Genomic DNA, 24,197 nt, shown 5'->3' with positions numbered 1-24,197 from the left:
TCAAACATACATTAAACACTGAAAAAAAAAAAAAAATTAGCTTTTCATTCTTACAAACCCTCTGCAGTTCCCTCACAAACCTCAGTTTAGGAAAACCTGCTGCACTGAGACCACTGAGATTGGCATCTTTAAATTGAATCTGTCAACCAAATAGCTAAAATGAATCAGACTTCCCAAATCTTAAAATGACAGGAAGTCAGCAGGAAATCCAAGAATAAAAGTTGTGCGAATTTGGCTTATTCATGTTTTAAATCTGATTTGGTCCCAGTGTGAGGAAGTCACTCACTCTTCCTGTGACTCAGATGACATCAAATTGCAACTCTTGATATTCATCCTTAAAAGGACTGTCTTATCTTTCTCTCAAAGAACAGATCTACAACTCTAGAGAAATTAATGAATGCTTTCCATAGTGAAAAATTATGACAGTAATGTATATTAAAGTGCAAATACATCAAGAATCAATAAATGTAATGAAAAAATAATCACTTCAGTAACATCAGCTTTTATTTTATTTTAAAGAAAAACACTGTAGTGTTTTCAATCCTGGTCCTGGGCTCCCACTGCTCTGCACATTTGTCTCTCTTATCTGACACTCAGTAACACTCATGGAACTCTCACCTAATAATCTGATGATCTGAATCAGGCGTGTTATATAAGAGAGAGACACAAACGTGCAAACCGGAGGGTCCCAGGATTGAAAACCACTGCTATAGAAATCCATATGTTCTCAAGACTGGGGTATATTTACAATCAATAAGTTATTTACAACACGAGAGAGCGAGAGACAACATGACTTTGAATGCTGTGATGTGTACGTCACAGAGCGTTGTACTCCACACACTTTGAGGGATCTGTTGGGAAATGTTTCTGACAGATTGTCATTAATCTTTTCAGCCCCTGAAAAGATGAAAAGATGAAAAGATGAAAAGAAAAAAGACGATCACTGACCTGATAAACAACACAGTGTACCTACGTAATATCACACTCCTATTCATATTGTCATTTCAGACCTGAATGTATTTCCTTTGGGTCTCGTCATTGAGCACATGAGCGACGTGTTTGGAGAAGATCTTCTCACGTCCAGTACGAGCGTGGATGCCCACCATGGTCACACCGATGGGCCATGGAGCGTTTCCTATAGCCATCTGCAGATAAGCGTCATTTGCCTGCATGTACACAGTGTGTTAGTCGGGTTGCTTCACAAATATACTAATTAAGAACTGAAATTCAAAGTATTGTAATTAGCAAGACAAACCTTAACATATTCCCTCTCCAGCATAAACTTGATAATGTCTGTAATGGACTCCTTAATGTCTCCTGGTAAATTCTACATATAGAAGACACAATGAGTTAAACAAAAGGCTTGTGAATCTATATCTAATAATGCGTTGTATGGAGAACAGCGTACCTTCTTGCGTAGTTTTCTGAAAAGAGGTTCCAGGTAAGATTCGGTCTGTTTTTGGGTGGCACTGGCGAGCTTGCCCTGGACACTGCGCTTCACATGGTCCTCTCGGCTGTTTAGATCTTTCGCCCACACGCCCAGCAAGAACTACAGAAAAATATATGCATATACAGGCACACAAGATGATATGATTATACGCTTAAATTATGCATTAGTTATTTAATTAAATTAGGGATGCTAACGATTAATCGACAATCGCTTCTTGTTAATAATTTAGGGTGTTTACAAGACAACGATGTACTAAAAACAGGAATGTTCGTCCTTTGAGCGTTTGAAAAGTTCCGCATACAGACTTCAAAATGATCCCCGTTCACACGGATCCGTGAAAATGACTAAAAACGCAGAATTCTGCATGCCAGGCCAGTAGTTGGAGATGTTGAAGGAAAATGTATCAATGTCTTTAAGCCATGCAAAGGAATTGGTAGGTTAGCCGTTTATTTTGAAACAAACTTTTTTCAAAAATATATTGAAAATAGAATTTGTATTTGAAAAACAAGACACCAGAATTTACATTCACTGGCTCAATCATAAACACTTTTGGATGATGTCAAATCCAACGCGTGATTCAAGAATGCACAGCATCTTTAATGAACAATCTTTGCATTTTACAGTGACGTTTTCTGTGTGACTGCAAATAAAATAAAGCAAATAAAACTAATTTTACATTTATTACTGAGGGAGAGTGAATAAAGGATAATATTATGTCTGTCTTGCAAACGAACAGCAGACAGAAAGCAGATTGTTAATAAGTAAAAGTACGCTTTTTCGTATTCTCCAAATTTTCCGTAATATGTACAATATCCCGTTCATTTAGGAAGAAAATTACACTTGGAATGTCTCGAGGTGCGATTACCACAGAATAAGCAGACAAACTGATTCCGGGAGAATGTCATCCCGTGATTGGACGCAGGCACATACACACACATCAACACAACATTCAGTCAGCGCATGGAGATTGTGTGTCCGAGCAGGGTGGTGAAAAGTTCATCCTTAAATTCAGGGTAAACATTTTTAATGTTTGACACAAATTTGTGTCAACTGACATCCTTAATTTAAATAATTAAGAAATTAGAATATTGGCTGAATGCATTTCTATAAAAATCAGTTCAAGATTTAAACACAAGTAAATTAAAAAAATACATACCCTCAGTACTTTATTTATGACGTCCATGTCTCGAACATCATTACCAGTGCCAAGAGATGCTCCCAGATCCTGTTTTATACAGGTTATTAGACATGAATGTAGCATCAGACATGAGCCAAATCTTATATTATACAATTACTGAAATCATAAAAGCATTAGTATCCAGACTAGCCAGTCGTCATATAATTGTAAATAGATTAGTTCAGGGTTTCCCAAAAATATTTGTCAGCCAAACCCCTTTGACCTAAGCTTCCTCTGATACTTTAGGTTAACATTTCAACGATTTAACAACACATTTGCCTGACGCCGGTTGCCCTGTTAGTTGTAAAGTAAAATAATATAATTAACTTTACAAACTATACATCAATAAAAAGGTCTCAAAGTCTCAAGCTTATATTTTTGTTCTCTGTTCTACTGTAAAAATATTTTAGGGACAATAATTTCTTAATTGAGCTTGAATAAACAGCGTCCTTCAGGGCACAAAAGTGTGGACGATATTGATGGATTCTCGTGTTTATTTTTCATTTCTTTCGAGAGGAGTATTATTGGGAACTCTACTTGTTTTTGCAGTTATGGAGAACATTCGATTTCAGATGTAAGACTATAGTGCCACCTAGCGGGAACATGATTAAAATACTCCTAATCCGACTCTGGAATTGACCTGCTATATGGATGAAATATAAATTAGACTGGATTCTATGTGTGTGTGGGTTTACCTCCAGCTCCTCAATGGTGGTATTTTCTTCATGCACTTTGAGGTCGTGTTGTGTGTCCAGTAAAACTGAACCTTCTGCTCCACCCACAATCTCATTCAGATACTGCTGATCGATCTTATCCATGGCGGCCTTCAGATCATTCCTCAAACCCTAAACACACAGACAAGGTAATCCATAAGAAGTATGTCAATGAGTATTCAGCATGAGTCAATAATATAGTATACTATATACTTGAAAGCACTGGCAAAGCGAGTTATCTTCTTTTTTTCTCTTGCAGGAAAATTCAATGTGGTTTCCTGGTAAAGAAACAAACTCTACACACGACAAGAGTGTCAAGATGGCGAGAGGAAAGTTGGGTCTTACCTTGTTTACTTCTGGTGCTAGAATTTCAATTTTGCGGAGTCTCTGGAAAGCATCATAATCGGATTCGCCAAACAGACGGACCGGCTCGCCTCGTTCCCTCAGACGTCTGACCGCCTACACGCAGCCCGAAGATTGATTATTCATCAAGAAAACAAGCACAGTATACGAGTAACATTCGGTGGGCTCTGATTGGCTGACCCACCTCCTGTCGAGAGAGCGTCATTGGCAGTTTCTCCTCCGTGAGCTCTAGTTCTAGCACAGGATTGGCTGATGTAGATGGAGGCTCCACATCCTCAGTCTTGTCCAGCTTGAAAAAAAAATGGAGAGAGAGAGAGAGAGAGAGAGAGAGAGAGAGAGAAGAAAATGGTATCTTTTTTCCATTTTAATTGGGTTACATCAGGGTGATTCCACTGCAAAGCATATAAATGTAAGATTGAGAAGGGCAGCTTGCAAAATAATAATTAATAAACAACAAAAAGGAAAAACTGTCCTGGCCAGATTTTCCAGCAAAAAGGCCAAAAACAGATACTTCTCCATATAATCATGCAGCTATGTATGTTTTAAATTTGATTAAATCTTCTTCTAATCTTGTAGAAGAATGAGCGCACATAATTCTCCCAAGATGCAATGGGTGAACAGCAAGGAATCTGACACTGAAGCTGTATTTCTTGACACTGATTTGAATTTAACACACCATGCATGCAGTGCACTGCTAAATCAAAACCGAATAGGGAAGTTAAAACAAAAAGAGCATTGCACAAATGAAAGAGCAGGCGAGACATCTAGAATTTAAGCAACTCGTGATTTGCTCCGGGATAGGCACCTCTGTCACATGATTTTACTGTGGTCATTATGCAGGCTGGGCTAAAAATTCGGATAGTGCTGCCTTCAGCTTTGTGCAACACTGGGAGCAAAGGCAATTAAACACAAATGTTCTTCAGTCATGCCGAAACCCGGTCAAACATCTCTCTGGCAGCATGCATTCTGTCTGCCTGAGCCCTACCTGTCTCACAGGCTGCTCATTAGAAACCTAAACTCACAGAACACACACACAAACAGCAGGAAACACAATATGAGAAGATACACAGCAGACAGAAGACACTGCTGCTGGAGGAGAACACTAGAGAGAAAGAGCGAAGGCACAAGTATGGGAAGACACATTTTAAATGGGACAGTTCATTTCTTTTAAATCTACAGAGGATGACTGACAGGCAAGTGAGCGACCCGACCCCTCTTTGTCGCAGGGTTATTTTTATTTAAGTAAAACTATTAAAAAACATTTTGTTAATTGAAATAAAGCTTAAATACAATGAAATATAAATATTAGTTGAAAAACAAACAAATGTTGCCTTGGCAATAGACTGAAATAAGTTAAAGCAATTAAATTAATTATTGGAAATAAATAAAAACTAAAACTGAAATAAAAATAAATTAATCCTAAATAAAAAAATCTAATAAAATGACAAAAAGCACATAACGAAATGACTAAAAAGTAAACTAAAATTAACATGAAAATCATTATCATTCTAAAAATAAAAGCAAATTAAAAATTAATAAAACAATACAACTAAAATAACACTTTAAAATTAGGGTCTGCTAAAACAGAGTAAAAATATAACAAGTAATCAGAACTAATTAAATAAATGTATTCAAATAAATGTAAAAAATATTAAAATAATGAATAAAGTTGATTTAAATAATACAACAGTACAGAACTACACTGAGTAAAACACATAATAAGGTAACAATGGAAATTAAATATTTTACATATTTATAGTAGTATTCATTTTTCACTGTATAAATTGGTTCTTTATAGATGAAAGCTGTCTTTTAAATTTTAGGATGATCATCATATTTGGGGTCCATGGCAGCTAAAAGACAAAGTCTGTTATAGAGATATTATCAGGACGGATTACATTACAAATACAATGTGGTTAAAGGTATTTACTACCCAGCCCCAAAAGGGACCTTTGCAAAAATAAAAAATATACAGACTTTCACGTGCTCACGAGAAACGTATCTCGTGCGCACGTGAAAGTCTGTAAGTTATATTTATATTTTTGCAAACGTCCCTTTAGGGGCTCCGTAGTTTTCGACCAGCTAATGGAAGTACTTGAATGTATGACCCATGGTGTAATTAAAATTAACCATTTGTATTACTACACACAGAACCAAAAACCATGTTTACTATAGTTAAACCATGGTAACCACAAATTAACCATGGTTTTACGACACTAACCATTGTTTAAGCATGGTATTTGTAGTAAACCTGGCTGCGGTTCTACAAATGTTAATCAATCCGACAAAAAAAACATGGTTACTACACTTTTACCATAATAAACAATGGTTAATTTTCGTAAGGTGTCTATATTCACAGCTGAAGTTTGTACCTTGTATCCACATCTCTTATAATATTCTTCCTCTTCCTTTCGCGCGAGATCAGCCCTTTTGAAGTATTTCTTTGAGTCCTGGAGAAACAGCAAGAGTACATCATTACACAAACCCACATATCTGTACACAACTGCATTAAAAACACAGCGGTGTAAAGGGTCGGAGCGTTCTAGAACAGTCGATACTCACGTCTATGAGATCTTTGTCCTCTATAAGCTTTCTTTTCCTCGCGATCTCTGCTTTGAGGATGTCCATGACTCAACAAAAATACACAAAATGACAAAAATACTTAAGATTGTATGACAAAATATGTCACTTTTTTCACATAAACATTCAACGGGAAGCAGTTTACACTTCCATTCACTGCTTCCGTTCGTGCAGACTGCTGGAGATCACTCTGAGTCATTACTGCCATCTAGTGGATAAATCCGAGACGGACGCTGAAAAAGTTTGATCGGTGTGATCGCAATATAAAATATAAGAAAGAACACAGTTTGTATTTTTATCTTTTTTTAAAACCTTCTGAATAAAATCTGTGGAGAAGCAGATTTCTTCATTTAATACATTAAACATATCTACCTTGTATTTGTATAGTAGGCCTTTATTGATCCAGAGCGTTTTCAAATTGTACACTAAATATTGAATATGCTGTGTGTGTGTGTGTGTGTGTGTGTGTGTGTGTGTGTGTGTGTGTGTGTGTGTGTGTGTGTGTGTGTGTGTGTGTGTGTGTGTGTGTGTGTGTGTGTGTGTGTGTGTGTGTGTGTGTGTGTGTGTGTGTGTGTGTGTGTGTGTGTGTGTGTGTGTGTGTGTGTGTGTGTGTGTGTGTGTGTGTAAGTGTTTGTGTGTGTGTTTTACTTATATTGCTCGTTAATTAAACAACAGTTGTTCACTACATTATTTTATGATGATGTTCCAGATTTATTTTAAATCGATACATTTTAGGCTCATTTTATTTATTTAAATATATTTTATAAATTAAAATATTTAATATCTTAGTTGTTTTTTTTTTTCCCTATTCCCTTTTCACTAATCTCTAATTTATTATAAGCATAAAAAATACAAAAGAAAAAAAGAAAAAAGTTTACTCTAATTTGCTGCCTTTAATTTTTAATTACTTTAATTTTTTCCGATTAAAATTACATTAAACCGAATAAAAAAATGAGTTGAATCTTAGTTGAACAATATAAAAACATAATGTCATAACTTATTGGTCATGTCATTTTTTACAGCGATATCAACGCATCGTCCTTTTGTGGGAGTAGTCACAGACTGCCAAAACTCAAAGTTTCTTCTACTCTCGACAACAGAACTCATTTTCCTCCAGTCTGTCTGATGTAAGTCTGGACCCTCATATTTGCGCCCTACAAATATTAGCGACCATCAGGTGGCGCAAAGGAATAGACGTGACGAATTCTGAAAGAATTAAGAGGTTTATTTATTTACATCATAAACGAGCAGCCCCGCAGGAGAATGTAAACGCCGTCCTGTCCATCATCCTCCTCCTCCTCACCACCACCATTCATCATCATCATCGGTCCACAGAGACGCGCGATTATTATTAAAGCTCATTCGCTTCACTCTTCATCAGCTGGACTTAATGAGTTTGTCAGTGATTAAAGAGCCTGTGTGCTGATGAACTGGGCTGGATTCTGCCTCTTCACCGCTCTGCCCTTAAAATGGAGTTTGTGGAGAGGAAGCGGAGCAGGAAATCTCAGAGCTTTAAACTGGTGAATGATGCAGGTAAGCGGACATTCAGTCCTGGGAGATGACAGCAGACAATAGAGCACATCGGAGGCGTTACGTCAGCACTCTGGAATGCACCTGTGAGACAATGTATCATTCCCTCATTGTCCTCGCATCATCACAATGTCAGACGCTTCATTTGGATTCTTCGTTAGATTTAACCGCGTGTTTTTCAGCAGCGCTCATAGTGAATTATGTGTATCTTCTGATGCGTTTAGTTTGTCCATGTGCTCTTCTGCAAGTGTGATGGAATAGAATAAAGGTCTGTTTGCTGCATGCGTGAATGTGATGATGGTGTGGATGAAGATGTTCACAGTCACGCAGCCTACAGGTGGTCCTGCAGCATCACTTCATCACATCTGCACCGCACATACGTCACGCATACAGCTGCTGTTGAGAGTGACATCACAGCAAGAGTGCATGGCATGTCAATCAACGTGCTGCTGTGCTCAATCTAAAACTATATTTGTTTTAATCCTACATGCAGTTTTTAACAACTAATTCAGACAGCCTGTATGCAGAAGTCTAGTTTAAATTAATTTACTTTAGGACTTTTAAAAAATATGCTGAAACACACGGTCTGTCACATTGAATTTATTGGTTTTATGTTTAATGTCCTGGAGACCTCAATGTTTTATGTGAATGCTTTTATTTTTATTTAAAAAAAAAAAAATTATTATCTCTGTTCTAATCAAAACTCAGCCTCATGCACTTTCAAAAATGTGTATATGGCTGAAAAAAAAGAAAAAAAAAAGATTTGTGATATAAAACGGATACGAATATTATTAATCTATGGTATATCATTTATTATATTTGTTATGTGATGTTTATCCTCTTTATACTTCATGGGAGACAGATACACAATAATAATGATTAAAATTAAAATTTAAAATTGGACAGAGTGCAGTTATACAGTGTGTAACAGCCAGATCGTTTAATTATTCATGTCAATTTTCATTGCATTTTTATGTCATTCATTTCATGTATATTTATGCATATCTGTTAGCTGTGGACACCAAACACAAGTAATGTACAATTTTGGACATTATTTTAATGTGACATTTTGTTTAGTTCGTTCTTATAAGAATAAGAAAAGTTTCTCATGAAACATGAAATGTTTGGCATGATCTCAGATAGATAGAACAAAAGGCCTAGTTAGATAGATAGATGGATGGATGGATGGATGGATGGATGGATCATACTTGTCCTTCCCTCAGCTTTTCTGTTTTTCTCCAATCTCTTATAATAAAAGACTAAAACTAAAACTCTTCTGTGATTCGTTTAGATTTCAGCCATGAAATGGATGATGTAGACCAGAATGACACTGAAGGAGAAGCAGCTTCTGAGAGTGAAGGTATACTATGGTTCATCACACACTTCATGACATGTACAGGCTCTCTGTGTTAACTGTGTCTCTCAGTCTGGTTAGGTGACGAAGGGATGGAGATAAAGAAACAGATAACAGGCATGATGCGCTTGCTGAGTGACAAGACAGGACGAGTGTACCAGCGAGTTGGACGAGAGGGAGAGACCCTGAAACAAGAGCCACAGGAAGAGGCTCTCAGCCTGCCCGTGGCACAGAGCCCGGCTCCTGAACATCTCCAGGACGGCTGGAGCTCAGTCCTGCCTCTGGCTCACAGCCAGTATAGCACACGCTCCAAAACCCAGAGGATGCTCAACCACTTGAAAACTAATGGTGAGTCTCTAAGTAATGCAGAGATTTTGTAATCTTCAGAAGATTTGTTAAGTGAGAAAAATCTACATCAAATGCAAAACAGAGCCATGTTTAGTTATGTATATTACACTATGATGGTATTTGTATGGCCCCAAAAAGTATTAAGTCACACTTAAAAATGTACACTGTAAAAAATGATATGATCAATAAGTTATGACAACATATGTTTTTGCATTGCTTTAACTCATCACTATAAATTGGGCTATTTTATTTGAACTTTTTTTTCTAAGTTATACAAGATTCAACAAATTTAAAATTTTGTTCAAAAATGAAATTTGTCAGTTTAATGTAATTTAAGTTGAAATGACTTAAGTTGATTGTATTAAAAAAACAAGGAAGCATTTTTTTTTTTTTTTTACAGTGTATCAATTTCATTGCATTAGATGACAAATGATAAAAAAGTGCCATTTATTTTTAAGAAATATAGCACAAGCACATTTTCAGGAAAACTTTTCACAAAAAATAAGTTTGCCTTGGACATTTGGACATTTACATGAATGCATTTAGCTTTTTATCCGAAGTGACTTACATTGCATTTGAGCTAAACATTTTATTAGTTTAGGCATTAAAAACATGCAGTGCATTACCAGGTAAGACAATCAATACATTGTTCAAAATTAAGAAAAAAGTATACTTTAAAAATGTATGTCAAGAGACATCAATAATGACTTACACCTGTGGTTACTTTATGTAGAAAACTGAAGTTGCCATTATTTGGTTGCTCATGCTACTTGGACATTTCATAATCTAATTCAATAACATTGAGACATTACTAAATATGATTAATTTTATAATGATATATTTGATTTGATTTTAGTACATTTAATTTTTTTGCGCATTTTATTTTATTTTTGTACATTTTATTGTATTTTTGTATTTCTCATTTTCCAGATTTTTGCCACTACCGCACCACTTCTCTTAACCTCTATAGTTATTGCAGTTTTTATCATGAGTTTGAAGGGCTTCACATAGAAAAACCTAGAAAGATATTACATGAATCCCCTTTGGGATTCTTTCCTGGGGAAGTTGTATTATGTGACTGTTGGCTGTAGAAAGATGTACTGTCTGGCACCGCAGCAGCAACTGTCTAGACAGCTTTGGATAACACAGCAAACACGTAATGTCTTTCTTCTGTACACACAAAAAGAAACAATAACTCTCTCACTGTCAGTCTGGAGTCAGAGAGTCAGGTGGCTTTTGTGCCGGGTGCTTGGAGCCTCTGGGTGTGAGACATCATCAGTGATGGGCGTTGTGTTGACGATGCATCTGTGTTCTGATTCAGACACGGCCTTGCCCCCTGCGCCTGCTGCCATGGCAACTGAGCCCAGCTGCTGTATGTGTAACTGCAAGAGCACCCTGCAGGCCATTCTGCTGGAGTTACGTACCATGAGGAAACTAATCCAAACTCAGAAAGGTAAATCATACATAACTACCCCTAAACTCATCTGAACGCACGTACAGCCGCATTTACCCGTGTTCTGCTGTGCTCTCAGGGACCCAGGACAAGCACGTATCCCAGGTCTCACTTTCCTCATCCCGAGCCTCTATCTCCAGGAGGAGGACTCGAAAGAGGAGGCCAGGTCACAGAGTGACACTTCTGACCGCAGCCACTAAAAAAAGCACACATCTGTCTCCACCTGCAGAGGTCGATACTGTTACTGAGATTAATCAGTCCAGAGAGGACACACCCTCCACAGTGGCAACATTTATCCCAGATCCCATTCCCAGTGTGAAGACACCTCCCTCTCACTACAGCGTCACCAGAGGCCAATGCACCACAGAGGTACACCGCTGTGAATGTGTGTGGGAGTGAATACATTTTTTGTACCTAGGGATTGGTGAATTATGAAATATTGTTTGTCATCAAAAGTTACTTATAATATAATATAATATAATATTTGCGCATCCTCGTTTCCTTTCCTTGCATCTTAGCTCCACAACCTTACACACTTAACGACTGTAAGGCCGATTAAGAATGTAATTTGATACTTACGACTGATCATGCCCAAACACGCTGAGTCAGAGATAGTTTGTTCAGTTGGTGTTCACAGTCGGTGTTTAAAATCTGCTCCAGTCGTTGGAAATTCGTCTGTAAGTGTGTTCAGTTCAGTCTTATGTTTCAGCTAGTCGTTAAGTGTGTCACAGGCATTATGATGTGAAGGAAGGATAAACCTGTGTAATCTTGCTCATGACACCTCAGGAAGCTTTCCTCGTTCCTCATTCCTCTTCTTAGAATTCTTAGAATTAACCCTAGCATGTTTCAGAAGCACCAGTTAGCCAGTTTTATGTACTTGCCAACCCACATTTTTACTTTTGGCAAGTTTTTTGTTTTGGACCATGTTTGCACCCATCAGATTATGGCCATGTCTTTCTTTCTAAACAGAATGAGTAAGTGCTATAAAAAAAAAACGAAGGGATGAGTGCATAAGTACAGTTTCACAACTCTTTAGGCTTTGTGTTCGTACTGACAACTGTGTATATGAGTATAATGAGTAATGTAAATGACTTACTGTTTTGTTTTTTTGTGTATATATCTTCTATTTTTGTCTCATCCAACTAAAGGTGACTGTGTATTAATGAGTGTGTAATAATGACTTTTATTAATATCTCGCCCATCTGTCTCTCCCAGCCGGAAGTACAGTTGGCTGAGGATTATGACATATTTATTCCTAAAGCACAGTTGGACTCTATCTTACTGAACTACACACGCTCTGGCAGCCTGCTCTTCAGGAAACTGGTGTGTGCGTTTTTTGATGATACAATTCTGGCGAATTCACTGCCCAACGGCAAGAGGAAGAGAGGTCTGAATGACACCAGGAAAGGACTCGATCAAAACATAGTTGGAGCCATTAAAGGTGCGTGAAAATAAATAAACCAGACCTGAACTTACTCAACATCAATGTAGAGAACATTATGATGAATCTATACAGTACCTCTAAAAAACATATTTGGACACTTAAAAATGTCATTGCATTAGATAATCAAATATTAAACCATGTGGCACACATGCAAAACATTTCACAGGAAACCTTTTGTATATATACACTCACCTAAAGGATTATTAGGAACACCTGTTCAATTTCTCATTAATCCAATTATCTAATCAACCAATCACATGGCAGTTGCTTCGATGCATTTAGGGGTGTGGTCCTGGTCAAGACAATCTCCTGAACTCCAAACTGAATGTCAGAATGGGAAAGAAAGGTGATTTAAGCAATTTTGAGCGTGGCATGGTTGTTGGTGCCAGACGGGCCTGTCTGAGTATTTCACAATCTGCTCAGTTACTGGGATTTTCACGCACAACCATTTCTAGGGTTTACAAAGAATGGTGTGAAAAGGGAAAAACATCAGTATGCGGCAGTCCTGTGGGCGAAAATGCCTTGTTGATGCTAGAGGTCAGAAGAGAATGGGCCAACTGATTCAAGCTGATAGAAGAGCAACTTTGACTGAAATAACCACTCGTTACAACCGTGAGGCGGATGGGCTACAACAGCAGAAGACCCCACCGGGTAGCTCACCAAAATTGGACAGTTGAAGACTGGAAAAATGTTGCCTGGTCTGATGAGTCTCGATTTCTGTTGAGACATTCAGATGGTAGAGTCAGAATTTGGCGTAAACAGAATGAGAACATGGATCCATCATGCCTTGTTACCACTGTGCAGGCTGGTGGTGGTGGTGTAATGGTGTGGGGGATGTTTTCTTGGCACACTTTAGGCCCCTTAGTGCCAATTGGGCATCGTTTAAATGCCACGGCCTACCAGAGCATTGTTTCTGACCATGTCCATCCCTTTATGACCACCATGTACCCATCCTCTGATGGCTACTTCCAGCAGGATAATGCACCATGTCACAAAGCTCGAATCATTTCAAACTGGTTTCTTGAACGTGACAATGAGTTCACTGTACTAAAATGGCCCCCACAGTCACCAGATCTCAACCCAATAGAGCATCTTTGGGATGTGGTGGAACGGGAGCTTCGTGCCCTGGATGTGCATCCCACAAATCTCCATCAACTGCAAGATGCTATCCAATCAATATGGGCCAACATTTCTAAAGAATGCTTTCAGCACCTTGTTGAATCAATGCCACGTAGAATTAAGGCAGTTCTGAAGGCGAAAGGGGGTCAAACACAGTATTAGTATGGTGTTCCTAATAATCCTTTAGGTGAGTGAATATATATGTGTGTGTGTGTGTGTGTATTTCCACCTCAATCACCGGCCGCTATTAGGTACACCTTGCTAGTACTTTTGCTTTCAGAACTGCCTTAATTATTTGTGGCATAGATTTAACAAGGAGAAACATTCCTTAGAGATTTTGGTCTATATTGACATGATATAGATTTGTCAGCTGCACATCCATGATGCGAATCTCCCGTTCCATCACATTCCAACGGTGCTCTGTTGGATTGAGATCTGGTGACTGTGGAGGCCATTTGAGTACAGTGAACTCATTGTCATGTTCAAGAAACCAGTTTGAGATGATTTGAACTTTGTGACATGGAGCGTTATCCTGCTAGAATAGCCATCAGAAGATGTGTACACTGTGGTCATGAAGGGATGGACATGGTCAGCAATAATACTTAGGTAGGCTGTGGCATTTAAACAATACTCAATTGGTAGAAAGGGACCCAAAGTGTGCCAAGAAAATATCCCCCACACCATTACAACACCAGCACCAGTCTGAACTGCTTATTCAAGGCAGGATGGATCCATGTTTTCATGCCATTTATGACTAATTCTTACCCTACCATCTGAACACCAGTGTGTCTTCTGATGCTGTAGCTCCCCTGCTTCAAGGTTCAACGTGTTGTGCGTTCAGAGATGCTCTTCTGCAGACCTCGGTTGTAACGCATGACTTTCAGTTACTGTTGACTTTCTATCAGCTCAGCAGATTGTCTTGACCATGTCTGCATTAATGTTTTTGCCACGTGATTGGCTGAATAGATATTTGCATTAATGAGCGGTTGAACAGGTGTACCTAATAAAGTGGCCTATGAGTGTATGTGTATGTATGTATGTATATATAAATAAAATCTGTAATTTTTTTTCTGTGTGTATGAATCTAGTGTTCACAGAAAAGTATTGCACTGCCAATGGAATAGAGAAGCTTCCCGGCCCTAGAGACTGGGTCCAGATTCTGCAAGACCAGATTAAACTTGCCCGTCGACGCTTAAAAAGAGGTGAGAATGTGAGAAAGAGAAATAGATGGCATGAGACATTAAAAAGACAGTGCAAGGGAAAAAGAAAGAGAGAGAGCAATGCTGTTGTAACAATGCTGCTGCTTCATGATTGATGTTTGCTAGTTGAGTCCTATTAAAATAATGAATTGATCATTAAAAAGTTAATTTATCAAATGGTATCATTTATTTTAATATTTTTAATGATTTGCAGCAGAGACAACCTCAGACAGTAGTGATATTCAGCACAAAACAGGTACTCAGACACATTGACCCAAACCCACACACACTGCATGAATGAAAGCGCTTCAGATTGATAAGTGTCCTTCACCTCACAATATCCCATTCTTTGCAATACCAAATGATTTATTAGACTGGTTATGTCCACGAGTTAAAGATGACAACTTCTCTTAAATAACTTTAGGGGAAAAAATCCATTGGAATACTATTCCCACTAGTATTGTGTCATCTTTATTCCTTTTTGTATGTTATTTTTCAGAGAAAACTGTTGATAAAGTGGAAACTGTGATGCAAAATGGTACGGCAATGCACACCTTTAACATCTCACTCTCCAAAAGTGCCATTGTTCTTAAGTAACACTTTCTTTTGTACCGCAGGTGCTGTTTATGAGAGAACAGAATGTCTAGTTGCTATGGACACTGCCTGAGAAGAGATTGTTTTCAACAAAATGCAATCTCCGACCCCCACAAAGGAGTCATTTTTAATAGTTTTGTCCATATAGACTGTAGCACGTGTCGACAGATATGGCTTTGAAATTCTCATTGTCAGCTGTGTAACAGACAGAATGTTTGTGTGGAAAGAAAGGGCAACATTTGGCTGATCAGTAGGACCCCTGCTGGCATTCCCGACAACTATGGACACACTTTTGTAACACAAGTACTCTCACTTGATCATTTTAAAGTGGGTCGTCCCAGATGTCACTAGTTGTATTCAATTAATATATGGAAGTGTTTGTAGTTTTTCAGCTTCATCCAAATGCTTCACCAACAGATATCAGCAGAACTGCTGAAAAAACATGACTGTGCCTTTAATTCACTCTGCCATGCCAAGCAACAAACTGATGTCATTTCACGGTTGTGCTGTTTATTGACACTTTCTGGTGAATATGTTGCAGTTTCTATATTAATTGTCCTTAATGTCACATTTGCTGCACATAGTCTTACTAATGTGTCGTTGGTTATATAATCTGGCAGACTGGTTATGTAGAAATGTAACTGTTTGACTTCCTGTGTAAGAGGATTTAGTGTCTATTGAATGTGTACAAATGAGTGAATATGAACATCGTCCTGCGTCTGTGTAACAAAGGGTTTTTACCTCACGGTCAAATGCTTGACTAACTATTCATGTTAATATCTGGGTTAAATACTAGTTAAGCTTTTTGGACAGCATCTGTGGCTCGAGTCATGTCTGTTTGTAAAAGCAGTTCTAAATGTACACACAGAAAGGCAGTTACATTGCACATTTGCCCCTTAGACGTCCACTGTAAGTGCACAGCTGTCACCTCAGACTGATGTTTGCTTTCCCAAACTGAGATATAACTCAAAATGAATGCTGCAGATGCGGTTGAAAACGCTTAAGCGTGACTATTCCTTTAAGAGCACAGATATTATGTCTGTTTCTCTTTTTTAATATGCCTGTTGTAAAATTAAATTTGTAAGTGGAAAGTTGTTTGGTCCAAGACGTCAAATAAATACTATGGCTGTGTCCTAAATGGTTGATCTAAACCTGTTTAAAATATGCTTGTTTTCCCCCACCATACAGTCAAGTGTCCATATTCAAAAATTCATCAAGTTAAATTTTCTGTCACACTGAAGAAACAGAACCACAACGCTTAAAGGACATAAAAAGCATATATTTAAAATGTTTTTAATGCTTTTGTTCCCAGATTCTGCAATCGTATATATATTTATTTCATAAAACTGTTAAGATTAAAATTGGTAACTTAGGCTATATTTGCATTTGTGGATGTAGAATTTACAAAAACAAAATTAAATGTCTGATAAAACAATTATCATCATTGAAATTATAGTTTATTTTGTAACCAAAAAGAATACATATATAAAGCAAAGACAAAAATCTGTAAATACTCATAAAACTGGCAAGACCACAGTAAGTTTAAAGGTACAAACTAATGTGGACATTTTTTGTTGCCGCACTCCGATCTCCTTTAAAGGGGAGGTGATTACGTCACGCGGGAAAGAAGGACCCTTGTAGAACTTCGACTTTTTAATTAAAATATCTCCTCAAAACACGTATTAGCTTGAATTGATGTTCGGGATTAATGTTTCATCACCTGAACAGTTAAAATAATCTTGTACACATCAAGAATATGGCACTGTTCGCCAAGAAATAGAGTATTGAATTCAGTGTCAGTCTTTTCAGGCACATTTTCGAGGCGCCCTTTCTGCGCGCGGTGCATTGCGGGAGCGTCGCGTCTCTTGTATCGAGCGAAACCGGTAAGCACAAACTGAACAGCACAATTAAAGGGGAAATGGGGCACGAATATAACTGTGCCACAATGCATTAAGTGTGAGGAGAGCTATCTAATTTATTCCAGTAGAAGGCATATTCAGCGGAATTTGTGTAAAGTGGGTCAAATAATTTTAATTCTTTATTATTTCTCTGTTGTGCACACTGCAATCATGGCGCGGGCGCTTTAAGGGTTAATTTTTTCCACCGCCGACATTTTTAGAAACATTTCGGCCGGATTGCTTCTGTTATAAGTGTGGATCATCTGACTTTTTAAACGTTTTCTTAGCGTGCATAAGTTATACTGTATATTAGATGCTATGAAATGTGATCGAGCAGCGAGAGGCGTTGCATTGGATCAGCGCGTGCAGCTGTATTAGTGATTCATGAGCGAATTGTTCGGTTCACTTGATTCTTTTTTGCAAATGACTCATTCAAGCCGTTTGCAAGCGCCTGTATCATTTATTGTTGAGTCTTTAACATCTTTGAATTTATAAATGTAAACCTATGAAGGCAAAATCTTATTTTCGCTGCTTTAAAGACTATATTGGTAATTATCTAGCTTAAGTAAAAAAATTTTTAAAGAGTAACAATTAAGCAAACTGATTTTTAAAAAATATATCTATTTGTTTGCGGAACTAAATTGTACTATAGGTGTTTGTTTGCTGTCTTTTCTGTATTAGTTGGTGTCTGAATCGACATTATAAATGTAATATATTTGTTGTGCTAAAAAAAAAGTTGCGCGGAGAACTTTGGGAATTCTTGGGTGATGAATAAAAACGAGTCAAATCATGTTTCTGCTGGTTCAATGAAAATAACTCTTCGAACGAATCGAATCACTAAATGAATCAGTCTTGGATAGAGAGTGCGCGCCACATACAGTGCAGTTCGAACTATCGGATCCAAGAGATCACAACATCAGCATGCAACCATATATTTGTACATAAAAATGCCTTGCATGATCTGATTTTAAAGAACCAGTTATTTATCATAGGAAATAAAATCTAAATAAAGAGCAGAATGTGTTAAGTCCGTAAGGTTGAGTGTTTTTGTTGTTGTTTGTTATGAGCGGGGCTGTTGGACAGTAATTCAGAGGGAGAGAAAAACGTTGCCATGTAAACAAAGGAGGATGGACAGTATATTTCAGCTCAGCAGGAGTTTTAAAAAGAGCTGATGTATTTAAAGGGGAGGATCGCCTCAGAGCAAATACATTTGTACAAAACTGTTGCATTATTTTGTTTCATATTTGGGGTGAAACAGTAGAATGCAATATTTATTATTATCATTAGTTGCATGTTGTTTGAATGATCTCTTATAATGTCTTAATTTTGGTATCTTTACACACTTTAATGTTTCTTTCTTTCTTTTTCAGATTGCATTTGCCATAGTTTGAAGGAGGTGTGTAAGCCATTGTGCGTGCCAGTAACGTTTTGTTTTTTTAAACATGTCGGTGCGGGAATCTTTTAACCCAGAGAGTTATGATCTGGACAAGAACTTCAGACTAACACGCTTCACAGAGCTCAAGGGAACAGGTTGCAAAGTCCCTCAAGATGTGCTCCAGAAACTGCTGGAATCCCTGCAGGAAAACCATTATCAAGAAGATGAGCAGTTCCTCGGGGCTGTAATGCCCAGACTAGGTAGACACACACACACACACACACACATACATTGTGTTTTCATGTTTTGTGGGGACTTTTAATATATAGAATGATTTTTATACTGTACAAACTGTATATGCTATCCCCCTACACTAAACCCAACCCCTAAACCTACCCATCACAGAAAGCTTTCTGCATTTTTACATTTTCACTTAGTATGATTTATAAGCTGTTTCCCCTTATGGGGACTAAAACATGTCCTGACAAGGATTTTGGATATTGCCATCTTTGTGTGGACATTTTGTCCCCATAACGTACAGTTTACCTGGACCACACACACGTATAGCTAGAATTTTTTTTTTTTTTAAAGGGTTAGTTCACCCAAAAATGAAAATTCTGTCAGTAATTACTCACCCTCATGTTGTTCCAACCCCGTAAGACTTAATTAAGATATTAACACAAATTAAGATATTTTTGATGAAATCTGAGTGCTGGATCACTCCTCCACAGGCTTATGGACACTATAACTTGCTGGCCCAGAAAATGTATTAAAGAGATCGTTAATATAGTCCAAGTGACTCCAGTGGCTCAATCTTAAGTTTATAAAGCGACGAGAATACTTTTTGTGCGCAAAAACAAACAAAAATAACGACTTTATTCCACTTTTCATTTCCTTCTCTCTGGGCCTCGAGTCTTTTCACGTAGTGTTTAAGCGTAGCGCGTCTGTGTTGCACGTCACCACGTAGGCTCACTATTGGGCGACGCTGGTCAAATGTGTGATACGTGGTGACGTGGAAATGAAAAGTGGAATAAAGTCGTTATTTTTGTTTGTTTTTGCGCACAAAAAGTATTCTCGTCGCTTTATAAACTTAAGATTGAGCCACTGGAGTCACTTGGACTATATTAACAATGTCTTTAATACATTTTCTGGGCCAGCAAGTTATGGTGTCCATAAGCCTGTGGAGGAGTGATCCAGCATTCAGATTTCATCAAAAATATCTTAATTTGTGTTCCGAAGATGAACGAAAGTCTTACGGGGTTGGAACAACATGAGGGTGAGTAATTACTGACAGAATTTTCATTTTTGGGTGAACTAACCCTTTAAGATATTTTATTTGTCTGGTCAGAGAAAAAAATTAATTCTTAAAGGAATGGTTCTCAAAAAAGAGGAACATTTGCCATTATATACTCTTTATTGAGACCTTCATAGTTTCTAACTCTTAAATGACAAAACAGAATTTTCATTTTTGCATGAGCTATTATTTTGTAATTGCGTGAACTTTTAACACTTCTTAAAACTTCAGGAAAATCATTGACCCTGTTTGAAATAACACTGTTTACTTCCAATAGGCATTGGTATGGACACCTGTGTGATTCCGCTGAGACATGGAGGCTTGTCACTTGTGCAGACCACAGATTATATCTACCCCATAGTGGACGATCCATATATGATGGTAATACTCACTTTAAAATAACATTAAAGATTGTCATGCATCACAGACTGAAAATGTGTTTTTCTGTATGAATTCTCTTGTCTTCTAGGGGAGAATTGCTTGTGCCAATGTGCTGAGTGACCTGTACGCCATGGGTGTAACAGAATGCGATAACATGCTGATGCTTCTTGGTGTCAGCAACAAACTCACAGAGAAGGTGAGGCTGAGGAAAAAGCCTTTTGTGTTCAGGCAAGGTGTTAGTTATTTTAAGGAATGGTTTGCCTAAAAATACTAACAGTCATCGGTTATCCTGTGAGTAAATTACAGTTTTGGGGTAGATATATTGCAATAACTGTATAATATTTGATAAGCATATTTCTAAGGCCTCTAAATGATCAACAGAATCAAAACTTTGATAAAAACCTGTTGTACATAATCTGTTTACACTTTCTTTTTTTTGCATGTAAAAGGTATAGTATAATTTTTTTAGTATAATTCTAAAAACCTGAAACCTGTGAATAACTTTAAGAATAGCTTTTACTTTGTTAGTAATATTTCAAGATGAACACTTATTAGACTGAAGCAGCTTAGGTTTGCTTGATTACCATACTTCGTTGTTTTAGAAAAATCATGTTACAAATATACATCAGGCTTTTGAGGAACATTTACTTGTACAACTCTTGTCTTAATAATCATCATTGTATTGTATTGCATTATATGATTTGCCCCCCACAATGAAAACAACAGAGCTTTGATCAAACTAAGCATTTAAACATCATATAGAATTACAACTGATATTTAAATGTAAGTTGTCCTCTATAGTGTTATTAAAATCCACATTGATTACATTACAAGCTATCAGAATTAAATCGAACTGTTTGGCCATATTAAATATCAGCACCAAATTGAATATTTTTGTTCAGATTGGGCCTCTGAATAAACTTTTTCCCTCAAATGTGAGTGCCATATTCTGCTATATCATACTATATGAGCCGTAAAAGCCTGATGTATCATATGAAAAGCCTTTTTTCATTAGTTTAATTTTTAGATTTGGTCTAAAGTTCAATAAACTGTTTTCCTAAAAATAAAAAATTTCTGACTATTATTTGCAGGATTAATAAATATGGTATTTTTCAGAAAGCAATGCAAAACAAAATTCACATGATGTGTGTGTGTTTTGTAGGAGCGTGATAAGGTCATGCCACTGGTCATCCAGGGGTTTAAGGATGCATCCGAGGAGGCGGGAACCTCCGTTACAGGTGGTCAGACTGTTATAAATCCTTGGATAGTCCTGGGAGGCGTGGCCACAACAGTGTGCCAACCGAATGAGTTCATTATGTAAGTATCTCTAATTTGATGTACTCTAGGAGTTATTGTTACATGCTCAACTAATAGGTCTGTCCATTTCTGTAATTTTGTGCATGTGTGTTTATGCATGTTCTAGGCCAGATAATGCAGTACCAGGGGATGTGCTGGTTCTTACCAAACCACTAGGAACACAAGTGGCGGTCGCAGTGCACCAGTGGCTGGACATTGTGAGTGTTTTAGACAATTTGTAATTTTGTATTATAGCTTGAACAGGGTTTAACTGCTTGCTATCTTTCTTTCTGTCTCAGCCAGAGAAATGGAATAAGATAAAGTTGGTCGTCACTCAGGAGGATGTTGAACTGGCGTATCAGGAGGCCATGTTAAACATGGCTCGACTCAACAGAACAGGTCAGTGCATGTCACATGAGTGCGGCTCATAAGTAAGTTTGCAGCAAACGTGTGACACTTATCTGTTTCTCTCCGTCCAGCTGCCGGGCTGATGCACACCTTCAACGCACATGCAGCAACTGACATCACAGGGTTTGGGATCCTGGGCCACGCTCAGAACCTGGCACGGCAGCAGCGCACAGAGGTGTCTTTCGTCATTCACAACTTGCCAGTTCTCGCCAAAATGGCTGCCGTCAGCAAAGCTTGCGGGAACATGTTCGGCCTTATGCACGGCACCTGCCCAGAGACCTCAGGTATAAGATCTGATCTGCAGTGCACCGTTTTTTCCCTTGTGGCAGGAAAGTGTTCTGAGGTGTCTAAAATTCAGACTTTTTTTTTTTAAAGAAAATAATTTTACCCATTTTACATGTGAAGAAAATGTAGTAATAATAATAATAATAATAATATAATTTAATTACTAATTTTATATAAATCATCTGCATTTTAAATATGAAAAAGTAATAATAATAAAAATGGAATCAATCAAATAGATAAAAAACAAATCTAAAATATATTAATAAAAAATTATGTAGAAATTCTAGAAAATTTAGACTTAAAAATAAATCTTATGCTCACCAAGACTGCATTTATTTGATAAAAAAAAAAAATACAGTAAAAACTAATATTGTGAAATATTATTACAATTTAAAAGGGCCGTTTTTTATTTGAATATATTTTAAAATGTCATTTATTCCTGTGATGCAAAGCTGAATTTTCAGCATCATTACTCCAGTTTTCAGTGTCACATGATCCTTCAGAAATCATTCTAATACGCTGATTTGGAGCTCAAGAAACATTTCAGATTTTTGCTATTTCAGGAAACCATGATAAAAATTTCAGGATTCTTTAATTAATAGAAAGTTCAAAACAACAGCATTTTAAATAGTTGTTTCTTCATGTCATAACCTTTCTTTTTCCTTTCAGAATTATGTTTAAGCTAAAATGGAAAAATGTTTTCAATGTTTATTTCCAAGTTTTCAATATGGTCTCTGATGTTTAGAACCCACTGTATGTTTATTTTTATAACTCCCTGTATTTTAATAGCTTATTAATTAAGTCTTCTTAATAAGCTATTATTACATATTTCACTTATTTAACCTTGCAAAAAGCAGCAATCTGAATCTTGCATTTATCTCTCTTATTTTTCTGTAGGAGGTTTGCTGATCTGTCTTCCACGCGAGCAAGCTGCCCGCTTTTGTGCTGAGATCAAATCTCCTAAGTACGGCGAAGGTCACCAGGCGTGGATCATCGGCATTGTAGAGAAAGGCAACCGCACGGCGCGCATCATCGACAAACCCCGCATCATCGAAGTCGCACCGCAGGTGGCCACACAGAATGTCAACACCACCCCAGGAGCCACATCTTAAATCTGAGTGGCCCAAACAGCTAGCGTACTCTAGCCCCACCTGAATATATATCAGCGTAATGATATATACAGCATCTGCCCACCTTGGCCTTCAGGCAGATTCTACATGGACACGGTTATAAAGCAGAAGAACATTTAACGAAGAAAATTCAATTGCCTTTTTATGTCTATAGTTTTCTGTTACATTAACTGGCCATGCACCTGATTGTGAGGCAGCTTCCAAGTAGAACGTATAATTAATAGTATAATTCTTATCTGATACTGTTGATTACTTCCAAATATCTTCTGCTCGCACATCACCTGCGGTCTCATACATAGCTATGGTGTGTTTTAGCCTTTCCTGTTAGTATGCACAACCCATGCGGTAGTTCACATCATAATCTTTGCCTCGAACAATAGTTAATGAAGCTGCAGTGACGAGGAAGAGCGTGTCCGGGAAGGATTTCTTTTTTTACTTTTGTAATATCCCTCGTGCATCGGATAAAATAACCCTCCCTCACTGTTCGGTGGAAACATTGTTGGACTGAAGGAATCCAAGGTAATACCTCTCTAATAAATCAAGACCTCGTATTCTGGGAAACGCACCGCTGTCTTTCCTCAAAGAATGTGCTAAACGTTGGAGATGCAGTTTGCATTGTATATTTCCTGTTTCACATGAACATCATTAGTTCTGTTCTGTGGTAGAGATGTTTTTATATTCTGTACAAAGGTCATAATTTCTTGCCGTCTCTCATATTTGCTATTCATCATATATATGCCTTGAAACCCCTCCAATAAATCTAAGATCTTTTTTTAAATTCTTGAAAAGACGTGTATCTGATTGTG

The 24,197-nt window shown here is 37.5% G+C and overlaps 3 protein-coding genes across 5 annotated transcripts; 2 read left to right on the top strand and 1 right to left on the bottom strand.

The window, feature by feature from the left end:
- Positions 1 to 482: 482 nt before the first annotated feature.
- Positions 483 to 6,475, bottom strand: prpf18 (PRP18 pre-mRNA processing factor 18 homolog (yeast)). 2 transcript variants are annotated; one of them, XM_084408944.1, is made up of 11 exons: positions 6,266 to 6,459; positions 6,076 to 6,153; positions 4,689 to 4,715; positions 3,888 to 3,992; positions 3,686 to 3,799; positions 3,323 to 3,472; positions 2,607 to 2,675; positions 1,409 to 1,549; positions 1,256 to 1,327; positions 1,011 to 1,166; positions 483 to 897 (listed from the first exon to the last, which is right to left on the bottom strand). In XM_084408944.1, the coding sequence occupies exons 1-11, from the start codon at positions 6,329 to 6,331 to the stop codon at positions 817 to 819; spliced, it is 1,059 nt and encodes a 352-aa protein (XP_084265070.1). In that variant the 5' UTR covers positions 6,332 to 6,459; the 3' UTR covers positions 483 to 816. The 2 variants fall into 2 exon arrangements, with proteins under 2 accessions (XP_084265070.1, XP_084265071.1); XM_084408945.1 differs by lacking the exon at positions 4,689 to 4,715 and having other exon boundaries at positions 6,266 to 6,475.
- Positions 6,476 to 7,517: 1,042 nt separating this feature from the next.
- On the top strand, positions 7,518 to 16,472 carry bend7 (BEN domain containing 7). The gene is made up of 10 exons (XM_084408943.1): positions 7,518 to 7,816; positions 9,105 to 9,173; positions 9,240 to 9,515; positions 10,837 to 10,968; positions 11,048 to 11,337; positions 12,184 to 12,409; positions 14,620 to 14,733; positions 14,945 to 14,986; positions 15,230 to 15,268; positions 15,348 to 16,472. Exons 1-10 carry the CDS (start codon positions 7,753 to 7,755, stop codon positions 15,395 to 15,397), a joined length of 1,302 nt encoding a protein of 433 aa, XP_084265069.1. The 5' UTR covers positions 7,518 to 7,752; the 3' UTR covers positions 15,398 to 16,472.
- Positions 16,473 to 16,859: 387 nt separating this feature from the next.
- On the top strand, positions 16,860 to 24,179 carry sephs1 (selenophosphate synthetase 1). Of its 2 annotated transcripts, none has more exons than XM_084408725.1 (9): positions 16,860 to 17,207; positions 18,593 to 18,857; positions 20,169 to 20,272; positions 20,361 to 20,468; positions 21,435 to 21,589; positions 21,696 to 21,786; positions 21,868 to 21,967; positions 22,048 to 22,260; positions 23,159 to 24,179. In XM_084408725.1, the coding sequence occupies exons 2-9, from the start codon at positions 18,665 to 18,667 to the stop codon at positions 23,371 to 23,373; spliced, it is 1,179 nt and encodes a 392-aa protein (XP_084264851.1). In that variant the 5' UTR covers positions 16,860 to 17,207; positions 18,593 to 18,664; the 3' UTR covers positions 23,374 to 24,179. The 2 variants fall into 2 exon arrangements, with proteins under 2 accessions (XP_084264851.1, XP_084264850.1); XM_084408724.1 differs by having other exon boundaries at positions 17,201 to 17,339.
- The last annotated feature ends 18 nt before the right edge of the window (positions 24,180 to 24,197 follow it).

This window comes from Rutilus rutilus, assembly GCF_951802725.1.
Source record: "Rutilus rutilus genome assembly, chromosome: 5".
NCBI classification, from domain to species: Eukaryota; Metazoa; Chordata; class Actinopteri; order Cypriniformes; family Leuciscidae; genus Rutilus; species Rutilus rutilus.
This window is presented reverse-complemented; position numbering and strand designations above follow the sequence as displayed.

Excerpts from the sequence above, each read along its gene's own strand:
- prpf18 (XM_084408944.1), bottom strand. The coding sequence starts at position 6,331 with ATGGACATCCTCAAAGCAGAGATCGCGAGGAAAAGAAAGCTTATAGAG. Across the intron at positions 3,473-3,685 it reads TAGCACCAGAAGTAAACAAG|GGTTTGAGGAATGATCTGAA; the intron begins GTAAGACCCAAC and ends CTGTGTGTTTAG. Across the intron at positions 1,328-1,408 it reads TCAGAAAACTACGCAAGAAG|AATTTACCAGGAGACATTAA; the intron begins GTACGCTGTTCT and ends TTCTATATGTAG.
- bend7 (XM_084408943.1), top strand. The coding sequence starts at position 7,753 with ATGGAGTTTGTGGAGAGGAAGCGGAGCAGGAAATCTCAGAGCTTTAAA. Across the intron at positions 9,174-9,239 it reads AGCAGCTTCTGAGAGTGAAG|TCTGGTTAGGTGACGAAGGG; the intron begins GTATACTATGGT and ends TGTGTCTCTCAG. Across the intron at positions 12,410-14,619 it reads CATAGTTGGAGCCATTAAAG|TGTTCACAGAAAAGTATTGC; the intron begins GTGCGTGAAAAT and ends GTATGAATCTAG.
- sephs1 (XM_084408725.1), top strand. The coding sequence starts at position 18,665 with ATGTCGGTGCGGGAATCTTTTAACCCAGAGAGTTATGATCTGGACAAG. Across the intron at positions 21,590-21,695 it reads CAACCGAATGAGTTCATTAT|GCCAGATAATGCAGTACCAG; the intron begins GTAAGTATCTCT and ends TGCATGTTCTAG. Across the intron at positions 21,787-21,867 it reads TGCACCAGTGGCTGGACATT|CCAGAGAAATGGAATAAGAT; the intron begins GTGAGTGTTTTA and ends TTTCTGTCTCAG.